Source organism: Numida meleagris, chromosome 5 (genome assembly GCF_002078875.1).
Source record: "Numida meleagris isolate 19003 breed g44 Domestic line chromosome 5, NumMel1.0, whole genome shotgun sequence".
NCBI classification, from domain to species: Eukaryota; Metazoa; Chordata; class Aves; order Galliformes; family Numididae; genus Numida; species Numida meleagris.
The window spans coordinates 49444498-49463788 of record NC_034413.1 but is presented as its reverse complement, the minus strand read 5'-3'; the positions used below and the strand labels follow the sequence as shown (position 1 = coordinate 49463788).

Genomic DNA, 19291 nt, shown 5'->3' with positions numbered 1-19291 from the left:
TACAATGCATCCTTAAAAAAATAAAAACTGTATTTCTTTTACTCAGCTAATAGACTGCTAGATCAAGCTTAAGAAATTAGTAATATGAATATGGAACACTGTATTTCTGTGGTGTTTTTAGTTAAGAATGTATATTACATTTTGATAAATATACCAATTTCCTCATATTTGTTGATAGCATTGGGTAGTAGTTATTTGCTGACAACATTAGCAAATTAGATGCAACTCTGAAAAATGATTTTTTTTCTAAAAGAAAGGAATTTGTTTCTTACTGGTGAAACTGAATGATTATTCTGGACCTCTTTAAAAATGTATTGAAATTAGGCGGTTTGGATTTTTCTCCTGAGATCAGTTTGAGAGTCTTGCATTTGGGCACAAAAGAAAATGTGTTAGCTCTCAGTAAATATTCAGCTAGGGCACAATGACAAACGGTGTTGTGCATAATTGGCAGCCACTTTACATTTAGAGCTTGAATGGAACTGTTATTTCAGATCATTAATGTGGACTTTGTGAGAATTGATGGCAACATGCAAACTCTGCATCTGCTGTGACTGACTTGACTCCATGCTAAAATTAAACTCCTTAAAATGCTTTTGAGAGCTACAGATGAAAAGCATTCTGTAGGTGCTGATATTGTTGCTGGTGTCACTTTAAGCCCCTCATTACAAACCTTTTGCAAAGAAAATTACAAATTTGTAATAAAGTGATAGAGCAGGATGGGTTTAGCAGTGCTGAGACAAGACAACTTTTGCTTGTTAGCCAGCAAAATTTTGTTTAGCTCAAGCTAAAGTAAAACCTCCTCATATCTCGTCCCTGGAGGGAGAGAGGGTGGGCATAGACCTCTTTTCTGCAAACTAGGACGGCACAGAAGGTTTTTGTTTTTTTTTTAAATCTGCTTGTAAATTCTTTTGCTTGGTATATTTTTTTCTTGTAACTTGAATCTGCAGCCATGGCTTCTGCTGTGAAGAGCAGGTTTCTGCAAATAAAGCATATGTTAAAAATTGTTTTAAAGGAATTTGTTGCTGTGAGCTGACCTTCTAGTCTGTGCTATGTATATATAGCTTGGGTGAGAAATGGAAAGATAAGCAGCAAGGTTCGTGATTGTATGGAATTTATGAGAGGAGCAAAACAAAGACAGAGGAAAAGGATCTGGCATGGTCGTGGAATTTGAAGGGGTAAATGAGTCTTAGGGAGAGGATGCATGCTTCATGGTCTTCTGAGGCAGAATGGAAAATACAGGAGTGGGGATGGAGGGATGAGTCTGTGGGATACACAGTATTGTGGGGAACTGGGGTCGTGAGGCTGGCAGCAGGGGGAAATGTGAAGCTGCTGTCAAGTTGAGACATGGGTGATATATATTGGTGTGTTATGGATTTGTGTTTCTGCTGCTCTGCTATCCCCACAAGCCTGCACTTGCTAACACAGGTTATTCACGTGGTGTTTGGAGGATGGAGGCATCACCAAGCATCACATAGCTTGCAAGCACCTAGTGAGGTTGGTAGATGTGAATGTTGATTTCTAACACAAAATAGCCCTCCTCTTCAGCCTGTGTAATAGTAACCCATTTTTCTGTTGATTGACAGAGCTTCATGCTCCCAATTTCCCAACTGTGTTTCCCCGTATATCTCTCTCAGTCTTACTGCTTGTTGCTGTTGCACACACTCTGGTTTATCACGAGTCAAGTAGAAAAAAACTGACTTTATATCTTGCAAGCAGTGCTAATGTAGCAGGTCATTCAGTAATGCTCATCACCCCTTGAAATGTTAAAAGACAAGTTGTTTTTATAGAGAGATGAAGCAGAGTTCTCAGCTGGGCATTCCAACACGGGGTGCTTTCTGTAGGGCAATGAAAGGTACTAAATGTAAGTGTTCTGTGTCTAATATAGGGAGTTGTGAGCAGAATTTTTGTATATGGTGTTCGAAAGAGTAGCCATGTTTGGTGTTAGGAGGGAAGCTGTTTCCCATCGCAGAGAGAAATTTGGGAAGAGTACGGCTTGCCAGGTGGTGCATTTATTGTATTGCCAAGTTATTGCCATGCAGTTGTTAATTGTGACCAAAGTCTTTTGTACTCTTCTTATGTGTTCTTGGAGTTTGATCCTTCCTTTATCTCTTCAACTTCTTGCTATAGTTTGTAAGCCTGCCCAGCCTCACAAAGGAGAGTGTCTTTGGGAACTCGATGTCCTGCTTAGCCGACACCGGCTTTGCATGCATCTGATGGCAGACTGGTAGAGTGGGTTAATGTGAACGTACAACCAATTGGCTGTTGTGAAATGTATCTGTGGTCAGAGTAAGTAATAGCTCAAGCCTACTTCTAGCCATGATACTGTTGAAGCACATGATGCCTGCTGCTCGTGCTTCCTGTGCGTTCTCCAGCCTCCGTCTGCTGTTTGGGAGCCATCTCCTCACCTGTAGTGTTGTGGCAGTGGTACCTTGTCACGTGGTATCACCAGGAATGGCACCTTACAGACAGTAGGTGTCTGACAGTGCTTAAACAGGTAACCAAGACTCAAAACAGGAAAACAGGAGTAGTTTGGTGGTCCAGGGACACAAGCATAGGAAATAATATGTAAGCCACATGTCCATACAGGGGCGAGGAGCACTGCCCACAAAAGCTGTTTGTTTGTTCAAGGGATTTACAGCTGATGAAGGACAATTACTTGATTGTTAGCTGCCTCTGCCATGTGTTTGGACAAGATGCCGAGGACCAGAAATGCAGAAATACACAGCACCATGCAAGTGCTGTGAAATACATGAGAATTACCTTACTACTGCACTGAAGTGACCTATCAGCCTTTCTGTCTATAAAATGTTTGTCAATTTTTTAATTAACCCAATTATTGTCTAAAACTTCCCAGCTTTGCAAAAAGCTTAAAAGAAAGTTGTGAAAAATCATGTTAGATGCCTGTATTCTTTTATCGGTTCTAAATACGATGTATTCGTGCACAAGCAAATTTTGCATTTGAGGAGAGCTCCTCTGTGTAAAGAAGCAGCTCTTCCATGTAAAGGCAAAGTTTTATTAAAGTTCCTTGGCCACAGTTTGAAATTTGGCATATTTAAAGGAGAAATGGTATGTACATACTTAATAATGCAGTGAAATTATTTGTGGTTGCTGCCTGCCACTGCATGCAAAGTTATATGGGCTGTTTCTAACATGAACTAATCTGGAAAATTCCCTTTACCCTTTTTATGTTAGATGGCCACTGTAGTCTTTTCTGGTTTTATAATCTGTTTATCTATAATAATCAATACATATTTGAAGTAATTTTCTATCTATAATATTTTTTGGAAATCAAGTGACTACTGGACAGCATACAGCCTTTCCATGATGAGAATATTCTGGGACTGTAGAGGTATTTTTTATGTGAAAGGTCCTTGAGGGCATTTCTGTTCTCATATTAGATCATGCTTTGTACACAGGCGGAAGCAATTTAGGTGTAGTGTAATTTCAACTGAAATTACTAATAATGTTGGAGGTAGAGTTCCTGCTATAGCAGATGTTGCTTTTGAGTGTTTTTATGCTATGTTTTCTGTCAGTGCAGCTGAGTATTTATTAGTATTTCAAAAGCAGGATGAACTAAGCATGTTTAACTATTGATGTGTGCTGGATTTTATAACAGTGCGATGATAGGGAATATTCTGCCTTCCCTTATGGAAGAGTCAAAAGATAACTGTGTATTAAGAGGAAAGTTTTTTTTGTTTATTTTGCCACTGATTTCTTCTGTCAGGAAACTACTTTTAAGCAACTTGCTTGTTCCTGAGTTCATCTGAATTCCAGTCAATGTATCTTAGAGTTTGCAGGAGCTTCAAATGCGATTATTTCATTTCATGGTGTTTTTAGCCATACCTGTGAGTCTTCATGGTTTTGTAAAGAGCTTAAGATGTTTTTTGGTACTGTGTTGACATAACATATAACTGTTTATTTTTCTTTTCTGTCTTTCTAATGAAACCATCACTGAATAAGGTGTAAAGAGATTCAAGTAGTAAAGAGATAAAAATGGCTCTTCCATGGACACTTATGTTTTAAATGTGTGTCAGTAAGACAAATTTCTTTATGAAAGAAGAAATTCAAATATTAGCAATTGTTGGAATGTATATTTATCTAGACTTTAAGATCAACTAACATTGTTCCATATAAAAGATCGGGCTTAATAAATGCCTAGAGGCACATGAGGATAAAATTGTAGTACTTCAAATGGAGAGATTAATGGGTGCACCAAAGATCAGGATTTAGAGAGAGTTTTATTCCTTTAATTTCTGTTCGGTGTTTTTCTTTTTATTGTTTGGCTTGCTTACATTATGACGTAGCCTGACCTCATACCATGGAATAGGGAATCAGACTTCTCTGAATGTAGTCCTGCTTCCAAATAAGCTATGATGGATCTTTGGAATATATTGAAATTAAAACTGAAAAAATATATCCAGTCTTGATCTAAATATGCCCTACAAGTACCCATTGTAAGCTTCAATGTGTTTTATTAGTGTTCGATTATCCTTGCTGTTATATATCTGTGCCCTTTTCTCTAAACTGCATTAATTTAGCCCACTCCCCTCTCTTCTTTTTTGTCCCAGTAGATTTTGTTAAACCTTTTGAGAAGAATTCTACTAATAAATTCCTTTTCCCCTTTGTAGTGGGCTATGGGTTGTCATGCAAGGACCCTTCAATATTCTCTTTGTCAAACAAAATATATTGACTTCCATAAACTATTTAAATAATTAGTGGCAGTGTTTTTCATTCCTGTCATCATGCTCATGGTTCTCTCTTGAACTGAATTGTGAATGTTTTTGAAATGTTGGCTGTAAAACTGGACACAGTGATTTAGTAGCAGTCATAGAGGTAATTCAGCCTCCGTATTCCTTTTTGATGTTTCCCAGTTTATACGTAAGCTATTAACTATATTATCTCGTACAGCTCTGATCAGCTGTGATACTTAATGTTTGTCCAGCTAATTGCTTTCAAGAATGAAATTCCCATTGTGTAACTGTACTCTGGTTTTAGTTCCTGGATGTGACCTTCAATTTAGCACCCCAAAAACTAGGTTCCATGGAAGCTCCGATTAATCTTCCAATTTTGTGCCTCCATCCTCTGTGACCTGAGCAAACTCCAACAGCAACCTTGTATTTGCTCCCATAAATACACTGCACTTTGAGATAGCAGTGATTTTTGTGTCATCCTCCCTACAAACATTTGATGATGCACTGTTCAAAATTCCAGATCAATAAAAGAGGCACTTCTTACCTTGCTCTGAGAAATCTACATTTTATGTGGTAGATTTGAAACATACAGCAAAAATATAAAGGTGATGAGGTAGTGGAACTACAACATTCAGAGAAATGAGAAATCAGTTTATAAAACATGGGTGGTAAAGTGCATCCAGACATGAATTTCAAGCACCACAAGCATGTATCACGCTCCTACACTCTGGAAGCTCAGAAGCATTTTGCGTAACACATTTGTATTCCTTTCGTAAAGGAAATCAAGTTCTGTGCTTTAGATCACTGCCCAATTGAAACTCGTATATAAAAGCAAACTGAGTCTTCCACCTACTAAATTGTTCTTGCTTTGTCTGAGTTGCCCAGAGCTAAAAAAAAAAAAAAAAAAAAAAAGGGGGTTGCTCTTTATTTGTTTATTTATTTATCTGTCCATTTATTTATTGAAGAGGCTTTTTTAAGAAAGAATTCGTTGAAAACTGTGTTGTTTTATCCATAAAAAAATCAGAATACGTGAAACTTGCTCCCTTTCTTCTTTAAAACATTTTCTGAGCTTTGATTAATTACAATTTTCAGTCTCTTTCTATCTTATATTAAAAGCCTGAGAAAATTCATTCTTTGAAAATTTTTCATTCTTTTCATGGAAACAAAAATCTCTTCAATATGTGTTTGGTTTGAAAATGAGATGGAAGGATGGTTGGTGCTTTTTTTTCTGATTGTTGTTCTTTTAAGGGTGTTTGAATCATATGTCATCTCAGAAAGGGTGATAATATCTAGCATTTAATTTTTCCCATTTTTAATCTAACTGGGATACAGTGCGTTTTTGTATTTATGTATTTGTAAGTATGTACATGTGCTTAAAACTCTGCTCACAACAGGCTGTTACAAGTGCATATAACACAGGTCAATATGCTGCCTCTGTATTATGCCAAAAATTTCCATGCCATGCAAATCAATAATATTCTATTATAGTGGCAACCTGAGAAATGAGAAACAACAAAGGAGTCCTAATGAAAATCCTACAGTCACTTCAGCTATTGAAGCAATCCTCAGAGGCTGGATATGAGGTGAAGGCATGTTTTGAAATTATCTTCGAAGCTGGAGATTTGGAATGCTGAAATGCCACTAATTGCCATGTGTGCTTCAGGGATTTGAGAACAGTGGAAAACTGCTTAATTGTGTAGGCAAGCAGAAAATAGGAAAGGCAGATGCCATACTGACCTCTTCTCGTCTGAATCTGATTATCTGTTGTTTGACCTCATCCATCTATTTGATGAAGTCTGTCAAAATGGTGTATTTTACTGACATATATGCATGCAATTACCACTCTGAAAAAAAAAATTACACATCGATGTTAAATCATACCAGGTGTGAAGTGTTGGGAGGGCACCAAGTTCCATTAAAGAGCATCTCAGAGATGGTTGCTGGTGTGGCAATGTGGCTTAAGTGCTTTAAGTGATGGAGACTATGCAAGGAAACAGAACTCCTTAAAAAATAAAAATTCCAGGGATACTTCTATGTAGGACATCCCCAAAGCAAAACCTAAGGACATTTAATAAGAACAGTCACCAGTTTGGGAAATGCCATGTTAATTCATTTTAATTTCTTTTATAATTCTTTCAACACATACTTGTTGTGGAGGTTGTCTTAACGTGGGGCTGTAAGATGTAGCTGCTATGAAATTTGTATCTTTTTTCCATCACTTTGGCTGCATTATTGAGTATCAGTTTAATAGAGGTGGTAGCGTAACTAAGAGTAGTGGTACAGGTTTAGACTTTACTCTTAAACATTGTATCTTGGCCAGTTAATAATCTGATCTAGGAAGAGCTTGCAGATAACTGCTTTTGTCTGGCATCAGAAAACTAGATGTGCATTTGTTATTTAAACCTCGAATATACAACTTTTATAATACTTGAACGAGGTGATGGTAATGTAGCCATATGAATTCTAATATCTTCTATCTTAAAAATATGTAGTGCAAGGAGACTTCTAACTTCTCCTGTAGCATTTCATTTGTGCCTCTTCACAAATACTGGACCTAAAAATGATCAGTGTTCTCTTAGATCAGCAGTGTTGTGTTGGTATCTATCTGGGGTTTAAAATTCACTGGTCAGAAAGTCACGACCTGACTTTTGATAACTAAGCTGAGTATTAGCCTTGAAAGTTATTACTGGAACAATTCTGCTATTACAACTGTGCCAAAAAAGGGTGGGAAAGTGATTTAAATGATGGGGATTACTGAATTTCTGGATTAAAAAAGAAAAGGTTGTGGGTTGTTCTTTTTCTTTTTTTCCCCATTCTGTGAACATGCAAAATTCTGTCAGTAATTCTTCTGAGTCCAGAACTGGTTCTTTATGATTTCTGACAAAGCCTGTAACTAAAACATATCTAAAAATTAATTGGATAAAACCATTTCCTAAAAAGTTGATAAAGTGATAAATCTATTAGGAAAGGAGTGGGGTTTTCTGTTTTCTTTTTTTCAGCATTGTTTTTTTAATGAATCATTTTTAACAGGACACAGAAGTACAGCAAACCTTGAATGCAGAGCGGCTATTTCTGATGTTGCCAGAAGCAGCAACATTTCTGTGCTGATGGCAGTCTGGTGACAGTCCTTTCCCAGATGGATGGATGGGAGCTGCAGGATCTGACAGTAATTTTTGCTCAGTGTTTGGCTAAAGATCAATAGAAAGTATAACTAAAGAACAGCACAGCCACTATCCTCAGGTTAGCAAATGAGGCTGTTCGTTACCAAAGGCAACTGTTAAATTGTCAACTGCAGAATTGTTTGCTAGGTTACTTGTGTGGTCTCTGTTTGCTCATCTTTCAGCTTCTTTGGGTTAGATTATCGATCAGATTTCACACTGTTTTTTAATTCTCTTGTCGCTGTACACCTAGAGCATGCTACAGAGCTCATCTCACCCAGCTGAATCATAAATGCTCATGTGGCTGACTCTCAAATAGGGGATGTAAAGTGATTGATTTGCAATTTTATTGAGAGAGGGGAAGAAAGAAAAATTGCTTATTTCCCATTAATGGTCTATGAAACCGCCACAGAATTGCGACAGCATTGAGATATATTATTTCTATTACATTCTTGTGTTTGCAGCATTCATGTACTGCAGCAGGAGCATGGTTAGGATTTTCCTGCAGGGAAATCAGTGTTTGGGGGGGGACATGCTGTTGTGTATCCCTTGTAATGTGGGAACAGGGGGTGTCCTCTGCTGGGTGCTGGAGTATAGAGTGAACGTGCTGTACAGATGCACAGCTCCACACAGAACTTCCTCCTTCCTGATGAAAAACACCCCGTGTTGACGTATCAGTGTGAAGATGCTTTGGTTGGAAGAACGCCAGCGACATCCGCATATTTTTAGCTCACTTATGTTCAGAAACAGCATTCTGCACCCTGAATTATCTTCTCAAATTATGCCAATAGTGCATAGGTTATTAAACAGACTATAAAGCGTTCTGGGCATTCTTGCAGAAAATAATCCATCCGAGGACACAAAGAGCCAGTGAGAAACAGCACTGCATTTGTCGCAGAAATCTGTTTTTTGAATTAAGATTTCAGTTGGAGTTACCCATTGAAAACTTCTGTTAATATGAGATGCAGGTTTATTTATAACTCTGGATTTGTGCAAGTCATGCATTTGTACATTTTCATCATTTCCAGTTGCATTTTTTTTTTTGCAAACCAGGCCGTGTCACGCTGTGATTGCGCACCATGATGGGCACAGGCAACCAGGCATGGTGTGATGGAGCACCTCCAGCTGCTGTGAAAGGACAGATTCCCTACCTGGTGTCAACAATAGTGAGATAGCTGCACTATTCATACCTCTTCTAAATCTCTGTGTGATGTCTGAATTTCACGTCTCTCTTTATGCTCTGGAAGTAATTATTATATTTCCCACCCTGGGAAACTGGGGCAAAACAGCTTCGAAGCAAGCTTTGATTTGATGGGCCGAATCATCTGATGCCCTAAACTGATGGTGGGTGTTAGCAGTCCATGAGGGATTTAGCTGTTGTGGTGCAAACTGCAGCCTACAGGTCAATGACAACTGGGTAAGCAGCAGTTAGTATCCATCGGCCAATTCTGTCCCCCTTATTTATGCTGGATAATGACATTCTGTTTGAATTGCACAACTGAAATCAGTGAAAATACTTTCAGGTTGAAGATGTATTTGCTCTGATATGGGGATGATAACATTGGCCTCCTGCAGTGAGTGAAACGTTTTGGCCTTAGTCAGGGAATAGTATTAGAACAAATGCACAAATATTAGGGTGATGGTCCCCAAGATCCTAACATCATTGTTTTTTGATGTTGTTATTTTAGGTTTTCTTTATTTTCTAGAAATATTGTAGGAATATTCTACCACAGTATGTACCTTGTCTGTGTTTCCAGTGAAGGCAATAGCAAAATTGGCAGTGATGGATGGAAAAAAGCCCATGAAAAATGCCTCAAAAGCATTGGTTTCATTTTGGTAAATTGAATTGGTTCATCAAAAAATTAGATTTATAATTGTTTGCTTCAATCTTAGTTACAGAGAGACAAGCATCTCTTTAAATCAGTTTCACTACATTTATTCCTTCTACCATGCTCTGAAAAAGATGTATTACCTGAATTTTAAGCCAAAATTGGAAGATAAGCTCTTAGCAATGGAGAGAAGCAGAATCCAAACTCAGTGTGCAAGAACAATAGAAAAAGCCTCGGTGCTAGCAGTGCTAGCTCTTGCTAATTCATGTTAATATTTTTGTTGTGCTTATATTGCTCATTTTCTCAAATATCCTACTTCTGACTTTTAACTTTTGACCCTGAACTGCTCCTCCATCAGAAATTTCTATGTGTAAGTAATAGCAATTTTGTATTGAAGTTACTGCTGGTGTTAAATAGGGCAAGAAGCAATGTTTGCTTCTTCAAGTGTGAAGGGGATGTTTTAGTATTATGCATCTTTGTGAGAGACGGCGATTGATAAATCAGTGTGGTTTGAGAGAGCTATTGGTTAGCTTTGGGCTCCAAGTGCTTGGGGAGCACCACAGAACCGCTGAGGAGTTTGGCTTGGATGTACACCGCTGTTTCATTTGGCTTTAATACCTTAAAAAAAAAAAAAAAGAATTTCAAACCCGACTGTTTCTGCTGAGTACCACTTGCTAGCTTTGCATTTGCTTCTTACAACAGCACCTACGCTTCCCAAAAGCCTTAAAAACACACTTGAAGTGCCAGATCGCCATCCTCCTGTGCCAAAGCTAAATATAAATGTTTCCACGCGTCGACTGAGTGAAGATCAGATGTTTTAAAAAGCATTTGATTTTTACAGCCCCAAAGGCTGTTCTGCTAAAATTTTTTTCAGTGACCTCATGGCTGAAAGTGAATGAAAATTTGTCCTTTTAGCTGTTTCATAACTTGATGGTTCTGCACAGCTTTGTGAACTGGGATTATTATTTCTATGTTCTGCTTTTTCTAATTTTTATAATTTGAGTTTTGATTTGTAGGAAAATTGCATAGGTCTTGAGTGTCATTGACAGTGCACATCTTTGGCTGAAATTTGCCCGATGAGTTTGTAGGATATGGAAATGCTGTTCAGCTAGATCAGCGGTTCCTGGCATGCTAGGCTGAAAGGGAGGGCCTCTCTGAGAGCAACTTCATTATGCTTTCACTTTGAAGTTCCTAAACAAATGTGTTGTGCAGCTTTATTTCTTACAAAAAACTGTACTGCTGGTTAATACCCTCCCAAATGCTGTTCATTTATTCCTTAGAGCCAAATGTTGGCTTTCCCTGCTCATTTCTGTGCATTTTTCATCTATGAAAGATAAAGTTCAGTGCTTTTTAGTAAGTTGTATTTTCTCAAGAAAAGACAATTTGACCTAATACTGAATGTTTTTAAAATGTTTAGTATTTTTTTTGCTTCATCCAAGTGATCTAAAAATGCTAGATTCACAGTAGTGCCATCGTATGTGAACCTTAATTTTAACAGAATGCAAATGGAAGTCTGCAAACAGGAGTGGCAAAACGAGAACAACTACAGCCGCTCTGGAAGATGGCTTGCTTTTGTTGTTTTGTTGCGTTCTATTTTTTAATTTTTTTTTATTTTATTTTTTGCTTTTGAGGCTGCAGAGTAGCTGAGCAGGGTGCAGAAGATGATTCAGAGTGGGAGCAGGGCAGAGCAGAGGGGAGCCCAGTTCTGTTGTGCCTGGGGACTTGGCTGCAGAGTTAGCCAGCTTCTCTGAAACAACTGGCGGCTGGGTCTGTGCCCGCAGCCTCAGGTGGAGTTCTGCTGCCTGATTAACCAGCAAGCCTTGGCTCAACCAGGGGGAAGCTTGCTGGACTCTAGGGAGGTCCTGGGGTCAGCTACACAAGCTTTTCTCCTGGAGCTCTTTTATCTATCCTCATCAACTCCACTGCTGGGCCTGCCACAAAGGACTTGTAGGTCATTTGCTCAGAGTAGAAAAACTAAGTAAAAACTAGAAATACCTTCTGTTACTAGCAATACCATTTTGCATCTAATAAGCCAGTTAAATTGTTAGTGAGCCTTAGTGATTTCCTGCAACCTCTGTCTCATAGCTGGCTGGAGCAGCTCCAGCATATCTTTTTAGGCTTCTTCTTCTAGCAGAAGTGTTTCAACCAGAGAGGAATAAAAAAAATTGTCAAGAAGTTCAGGTTGTATGGGCAGTTTTTGCTGGTGGAACAGCCATGCCCTCCCAGCCATGCCACTGGTATTCTGTGTGGGCTCTGCAGATGTTATCGGGTCTGTAATGCCATAGGTGGCTCCTTAATGGAGATGAAAACTCATCCACAGGGTGCAGATGAGTTTCATGTTTGCAAAAGTACTGACAAAGTAATAAATTGAGGTTATTTCACTTTCCACAGTACAGTAACCAGAGAAGGTGTATATATATTTTTTCATTTTAAATGACTTGCTTATTAGATGCTATTCCTGCAGAGGACATACAAAAGACCTGCGATACTGCTCAGACTCTGCTCATGAATAATATGAATTTTTCAGTGCTGCCAAAAACCGGATGGCAACATGAAATCTGTCACTTACGAGTCATCATGGAACTTCACTCCAGCAGAAGAGTGCTTGTTAGGGTGCAGTATTCTGAAACTGCTGGCTGCAAAATTTAGTGTGATTATTTAGCTGCTTCATCTGGGTTTAGGAAGATAGTCTTGCATGGACATCCGTTGTGACCAGAGAAGCTAAAGCTCTGTCTTCAGCATGTCATAATTTCTTGAGGCAACGGTCATGTCTGAATGTTGTTATGTGTTTTGTCCTTATCTCATTAAATACGGCGCATGACAGCACCTTTCTCCACACCCATCTAAAGCCAGCTGTGCTGTGCTGACTCTTCGTGTGCTGTCACAACAGCATTTGTGGAAGGACGTTGTGATTCCTAATTAGGAAAAGAGCAATGGAGAAGATGGATGATAGTTTCAAGCAGAGGGCGTCATTCAGTGAATGGTCTTATCCAAGGCTGGTAGAAGAACAGACACAGGCTCTATCAGCTGAAGCAAGCTCAGAGTAATCTGTTAAGGCCTGGGAACTGACCTGAGCTGTTGTGGTGTATCACAACGTTTAGCAATGTTTACAATTAGTGTAAATATCCTCTGTGTATTTTCTGGCTTTGTGTGGTAACTGAAGATTTGGGTGGAGAGATGTCAGTGAGAGAGAACTTGTCAAGGGGTAATGCGCATGGCAGTGGGAAGGAGAGAGAATGGCCTGTGTGACTGTGGTGGCCAGGTGCCCATGCAGCAGCTCAGTGAGATGGGAGGAGGAAATAGGATGGAAAAGCTTATGGAGTGAAATGAAGACAGAGATATTGCTGTTGTGGGCAAAGCAGACTCAGCCTGGCGAAAATAAAGTGAACTTATTGCTAAATGAAATAGATTTGGATAGAATGAAATCGAAGACATTAAACCAACACCTTGCCAGGGCATGGATGATGGGTTATGGTCAGTTCAGAAGTTTTCCCTGCTGCTCTTTCCTCCTCACACTTTTCTCCAATCTGATGTGGGTTCTCCATTGGCTGCAGTTAACTTCAGGCATATCCATCTCTGGTGTGGCTACTGAGGAGTTAATCGGTGGCGTTACAATATCATGCGAGGTGGGATATTGGCCCCTTAAATTTTGCGTGAGAATTGCTGTGAATTGCCTCAGCCTTTCCACTGAGGTTTTTTGAGATAACATAATATCATTTTTATCTTCTGTGAGATTGTGTTTGTATTGTTTAGAATAAGGAAAAGAAGTAAAAATTTGGGAGATCAGTTGGATTAGTGACTGTCAACAGATTTCTTTGGTGCAGAAATGTTTTAGAGTGAAGGTGAATTCATTCTCTTTTTCTTTCACATTTTTTTTTTTATTAAGGTGAAGTACAACTGAGTTTGAACTCTTTTGGATCTCCATAAACTGTGAAACGGAAGAATGCAGAAGAGTATCCCTTGCCTTTTTGTACATGAGTGATAAGAGCACAAGATCATTACTGCAAGTTTGCGGCAAAGATGAGTTCAGAGGAGAAGAGTATATCTCCTGCTCACAAAACATCCACTCCGTCACATAGAAGTGCCTCCTCTTCGTCATCGTCTCAGAGGGATAGGAGGCAGGTAAGGAAAAAATCCTGACATTTGAAACATCTGATGAAATTATTCATTTATTCCAGTAGAGTGGCAATTCATTATTGCTGACTCTAAATACTTTTGTTCACAGCACTGGACGTGATGACTATAGCCAAGAGCTGTTGCTTCTTTTTTTCCCCCACTTCCTACATTGATTAAAAAAAAGATTTAGAAGCACCATGGGCACTAAGTGTAGTTACTGTAGCAAGAATATAATCATGTGAACAAGTAGGAAGTGAGCTCTGACAACTTTTGGAGGTGGGATCTTTGGCAGCGTGAGCCTACAGTTGCTCAGACTCTATTTCCTTATCAATAAATATCTCTTTGTTAATTGAACTGCAGAGATGTGTCAACTTTTCATAAGATTGTATTTCAATTCAATTTAAATGTTATATCGTTAATCCTTCATGGAAGCACCTAAGACTTTAAATATAATTTCGTTTATTACAAATTTACACTGATCACTCCATGTCATGTAGTAGCAGTCCAATTATGTTAGACTTTTGTTTATGTGAATGAATCACATTTTTTCTCCAGGATCCTTCTTAGATGGGGGCTGTATTACTTTCTTTCACAGCAACCAATGCATTCCTGTGTTTTTTTTTGTGGACTGGCTGTACAGTCTGGCTCCAGCATGAGGGGCCTTTTGGAAAGTGTCAGAGCTGCTATCACAGATCACAGCTTGTAATAAATGCAGTATTTGGGATTGAAAATTTTGTTAGAACAAAAACATACTTTGAAACTTGGACTTATGGAAATCTTCAATACTCAATCAGCTTTTAAGTTAACATCATCCTGTTTAAAAAGAACTGTGAAAATATTATCATTAATGCAGTGCTCTCTTCTTTTCATCTTAACAAGAGAAAGCGGCAGAAAAGGAACTTTAATTAGTTTGTGTGGTATACATTTACTTGAATGACTGTAGCTTAAGAAGGTTTTCCCAGCCACTTGAATGCCAGCTGGGATGCTTTTTACTCAGCTGCTGCTGAAGTAGTTTTTTTTTTTCTTACCTGACTTGTAAAACTCCGAAGAGAAAGAATTTTGTGAAAATTATAACATTTGTGGCTTTGAATGTAAATAGTCTCACCATCAAATATGTTTAAAATGTTAAACAGTGAAAAGAATTCTGATATGTGTTTGTTAACAGGCAGAAAATGTGTCTGTAATTTTAAAAAGAATTTCTAATGCCTTTCAATTTAGGCAAAAGAGGTTTGTTGACAGATGATGAATACTTTCCCTTTTGTGTTGTATAGAAATAGGGATAGCTGTATTCAGTTGCATTCTAGTTACTGTATGGTATCCTCTTAATTTTTCACTAGTTTCATTTGAAATCCAGAGTTTTGATACCTTTTGTTTGAAGCGTCAGTATGTTTTATCTTTCGGCAGCTAAACCCAAGGAAGAATGCAGGACTTGTGAGAGCTGCTGAGCTACGAGCATATCCTCTGAATATTGTTTGCAATTAGGTAGTTAGGTAGGATTGTGCAAGGGAGAATTTAAAAAATTGCCTTTGGGAATACATGTTACCATAAATCTAGCAGCTACCATATTTGTTACCATGGCAACAGGGTAGTGTAAGGTATACCTGTCATTACAACAAAATGGATGCTTAACTTTAAGTCCATATTTGGTCACTGAAACGTGAAGCATGAATTTAAAATAGTCTGAAGAGGTTGATGGTGTGATGGTGCATCTGGAGCTATCTTGGATCCAATAATGTCTGAAGGCACTTAACAAGTATATCTGGGCACGTAAAAGTGGAATGGAAAGGAAAAGAATACCAGGCATTCGTTTTGGTGTTTTGAGTGTTAGAGGCAGAGAAATATTGAGGAGAATGAATGGATCAGCAATTTTCTTCTGCAGTTGGAGTGAGCAATACAGCATGAGATGCAATGGTACTATACCCAAGAAAGTGAACATGCAAGTATTTCCTCTGTATGTATTTTTAGATGCGACAAATCACGCATATTCGTTGTACTATCTACTGTCACAATTGTATGTCTAATTTCTTTCCTCACTTGTGGCATTATTTGTATACATTTTGATTTTTGTAGGATATCCCCTAAACATAATCATGACTGGAGCTGTAAGGGATTTTGGTTTGGGGGCTCTTGGTTTTTGCTTTGAAAAGGCTTGAAAGTTCTGTCTTACTGCCTCCTTGAACTCTTCATAGGAGCTGGGAAAAAAGCACCCTCCCTAAAGGGGTAATCTGTATGAATGTGCAAAGTGATGTGACTGGGTGAAGTGTCAATATAGCTTTCATTGTCATATGTGAGGATAACACTTGATATTTCTAGATGGTTAATAATTGAAGTCTTCCCATCATATAAGTCTTGTCAAAGTCACATCAGCAATTATGGAACAGTTTCCCAATAAATTATGGTGCAGGAGGCTGAATGAGTGTGAACATGACTATGATAAATCATCTCAGGGAGAGTGGAAAATGTCATGCTGTATATAATTCTGGCATTTTAATGTGGCTTTCTTATTTGTGCAATATACATCACCTAAGAGAATTAGCAGTCAGCAAAAGCTTTGACATTGCCAATTTGCAGCTTCCATGACTAAGTAATTGATAAATGAACAGAGTATATTGAAACCAGCAATAGCCAAAAAAGTGGGATCAAACTTTCGTCATCCCAGGAATTTCAGCGTCATTTGTTCTCCTCTAAATCTTGGTTAATTGGATGATCAGAGAGGCCCAGGCCAAGCCTCTGTTGTTTAACCTCTGGGCTAAGCCGTGCTGCAGGGCAGTTGTGTTGTCCTGATGGGAACACTGCAGAGAGAAGCAACAGAGCATAGAGCCTCCATCAATTGCAGGCAAACTAGCACTGTTTGGAGGAAGTGCAGCTACATTTTGTAAAAGCATATGTTATGCATTCAATCTCGTGTTTGCAAACTCTTTATGAATATTCCATATTTTAGTTCTTGACTAAATATGCAAATTGTACTGCGGACTATATCATTATATATTCACTGCAATGCATAGGCAGTAATATTGTGCTGAGATGGAAAGTATGTTATAGGGTTAACATTGTGCAGTTTTGTAAATTGGGGCCTGACCCCAAACTATTAAACCTGCAGTCACAGAATAAAGAGTGTGTGATACAGAAGAGTAATAATAATGAAACTGTGAACAAAGATGAGAATTTGACTTTTCTGACCACCATCTAAAGGGTAGCTAATACATGATGGAAAGTGAATTTAGCAGCATCTGGTGTTTTCAATCTGGAGACTTGTCTTCTGATGTCTCAGTTTTCTTTTTGTTCTTTTAAGGAGGAGGCATGATCAGCTGTTATCTCTTTCTGTTGCTTTCTGTCCCATTACTGTTTCAAGAAAACCTTGGTTCTTTTCCCATACAGCAAACACAAAAGTGGAATAGCTTTTAGTCCTGGTGCATTTAGCCTTGTATGGTTATCTTTCTATTAGGTAAACCTTCATATTTCAAATGATATTGTCTTTCAGCCATATATGTAGACTGAAAGGTGGGGGCTTTGAAGGAAAACGATTTTTTTGTTTGTTTGATTGGTTCTTTTTGTTTGTTTTTAAATAAGGATTTCAGCATCTTTTGCTTGATAAGCTAGGTTGGCAGAATGAGGCACTTCATGTACACAGGTTCATCTTGCTTGCTGGCAGTTGAAGTTGTTTGAAAGAATCTCTCTTTTCATTGCACTATTTCATTTAGCATTTTTGGTGCTTTTTCTGGGACACTCAGAGTAACTGGGTGTGTGAGAGTTGATGAAAGGGCTAGAGGGAGTGTTAATGCTTGCTTAGTTTGATTTTTTTTTTAGTTTTATTTTTAGTACATTGATGAGTTACCTCAAACTCAGCTTTCTCTTTATGACCACTTATGATCAGTGCTACAATATCAAAGACATTTTTTGTCTCTATGAGAGATTTCTGCCTCATAAATAATGACATTATGGATGATGGCCCTTGTTACCATCCCTGCCTGTCTGTTCAGTGTGCCTCAGAAATTGTTGCTCAAAAAAGATTGCAACACAGTATAATATAATATATTCCATGTAGAAGTCTGAGGACATTTGTATTCTGTATTCAAGTAGAAACTCAATTGAAGTACTCTTGCTCACTGCTGACAGCCTGATATGAAATTGGTGAAAAAAATTCTTGATGGTTTCCTGTAAATTTCATTTGCTTTTGTCATTCCATGACTTTAAAGGAAAGGAAATGAAGGACAGATAGTTGTCCAGTAGTTAATATACAGACCTGACAACAGAGAACTTTATTCCTAGCTTTGTGCTGTAACAAAGTGTAGACTTTTATAAGTATTTTTGCTTCTCAATAGTTTGTGAGAATTATTTTAATAATAATTGCTAATCTCTTTGAGAGTTTCAAATTGAAGATGCTGTTAAATGCCAAGTACTGTTGTTGCAGTGAAGTAATTCTCTTTTGCTCTCTCTTTCCTAATTAACTCTCTTCAGGATAACACAGATGAAGCAGCATTAGCGCAGGAAGTGTTAAATAAATACTTTAAATGGCAGCAACTCGCTGGAGCAAACAATTCTTCTGAGAGAGCCAAAGAATGAAGTGGTAAAATTGGTAACAAAAACATGCAATTATTTTTTAAATCAGCTAACTGCTGCTACTCTACAAGTTTTTTTGATAATGCTCTGCATTTATAACGCTCTGAAAATGTTCATTATGTTCAGAAGACAGTGGCTTTTATTTCAGCATCTGAAAAAAAAATGTCTGAAATGAGGAATGGAGTAACTTATGATATAGGACACTCCTGTGAGTGTTCAATGACATAGCATTTGTCTTGAAGGAAATCATAACTCGCAGGCTGCTAGATTCCTTGTTTGTCACTTCTGTGGTTAACAGTGAACTTAATCCATGAGCAGTCATCTCCAAGTGATCCGGTTGTCAAGAATGATTGTGTGCATACGTGCAGTGTTGTCCCATAGGGCCATATGTGTATCTTGTCTGAGCCCACCAACGTGGCTGCTGGAGTTACCTTGGCTCTAGAACTACGTGGGCACACTAGGGTTCACGGATGTGCAGTGGAGAGAGATTTCTCTTTTTAGACTGTCAGATTGATTAGAAATGGCCTATTTAGCTATCTTCTGTTACAAAACACAGGGAATTGCTTGCATGAAAGCTCAATTACCCATGCAAATTAAGATAGATAAAGTAGTATTTTTAGAACACATTCACTCCTGCTTTCCTTATCTCATTTTTCCCCCTCTGCCATGCTTGCACCTGCACAGGCTAGTCTCCCTTCCTTTTCTTGACAATGTAAACTAAAAGGTCAGCTTGGACTTAAACAAAATAATAAAATAAAGTAGTACAGTTCAAGTGTCCACAAACACTGGCTGAGATTATTGCAGTATGCATTCATTTTTTAATTCGATCTCTAGTGGGCTGCAGATTGATGAGGAGTGTGTGCACATACACATACGCATGAATTCTGAGAAGTCCAGTGCTTCCAATGTGACATTTATGATTCCTTCAAAAGAAAAG

General features: G+C 38.3%; 1 protein-coding gene across 9 annotated transcripts in view; it reads left to right on the top strand.

The window, feature by feature from the left end:
- Positions 1-19291, top strand: part of OSBPL6 (oxysterol binding protein like 6) — a 96669-nt gene that overhangs the window by 30260 nt on the left and 47118 nt on the right. For all 9 annotated transcript variants that reach the window (XR_002439638.1, XM_021399721.1, XM_021399722.1 and 6 more), the window contains one exon: positions 13565-13800. Coding sequence is in view for 8 of the 9 variants with exons in the window: in XM_021399721.1 (XP_021255396.1) it covers positions 13699-13800 (102 nt within the window). In the remaining variant the exon portion in view is untranslated. The remainder of the gene's footprint in view (positions 1-13564; positions 13801-19291) is intronic.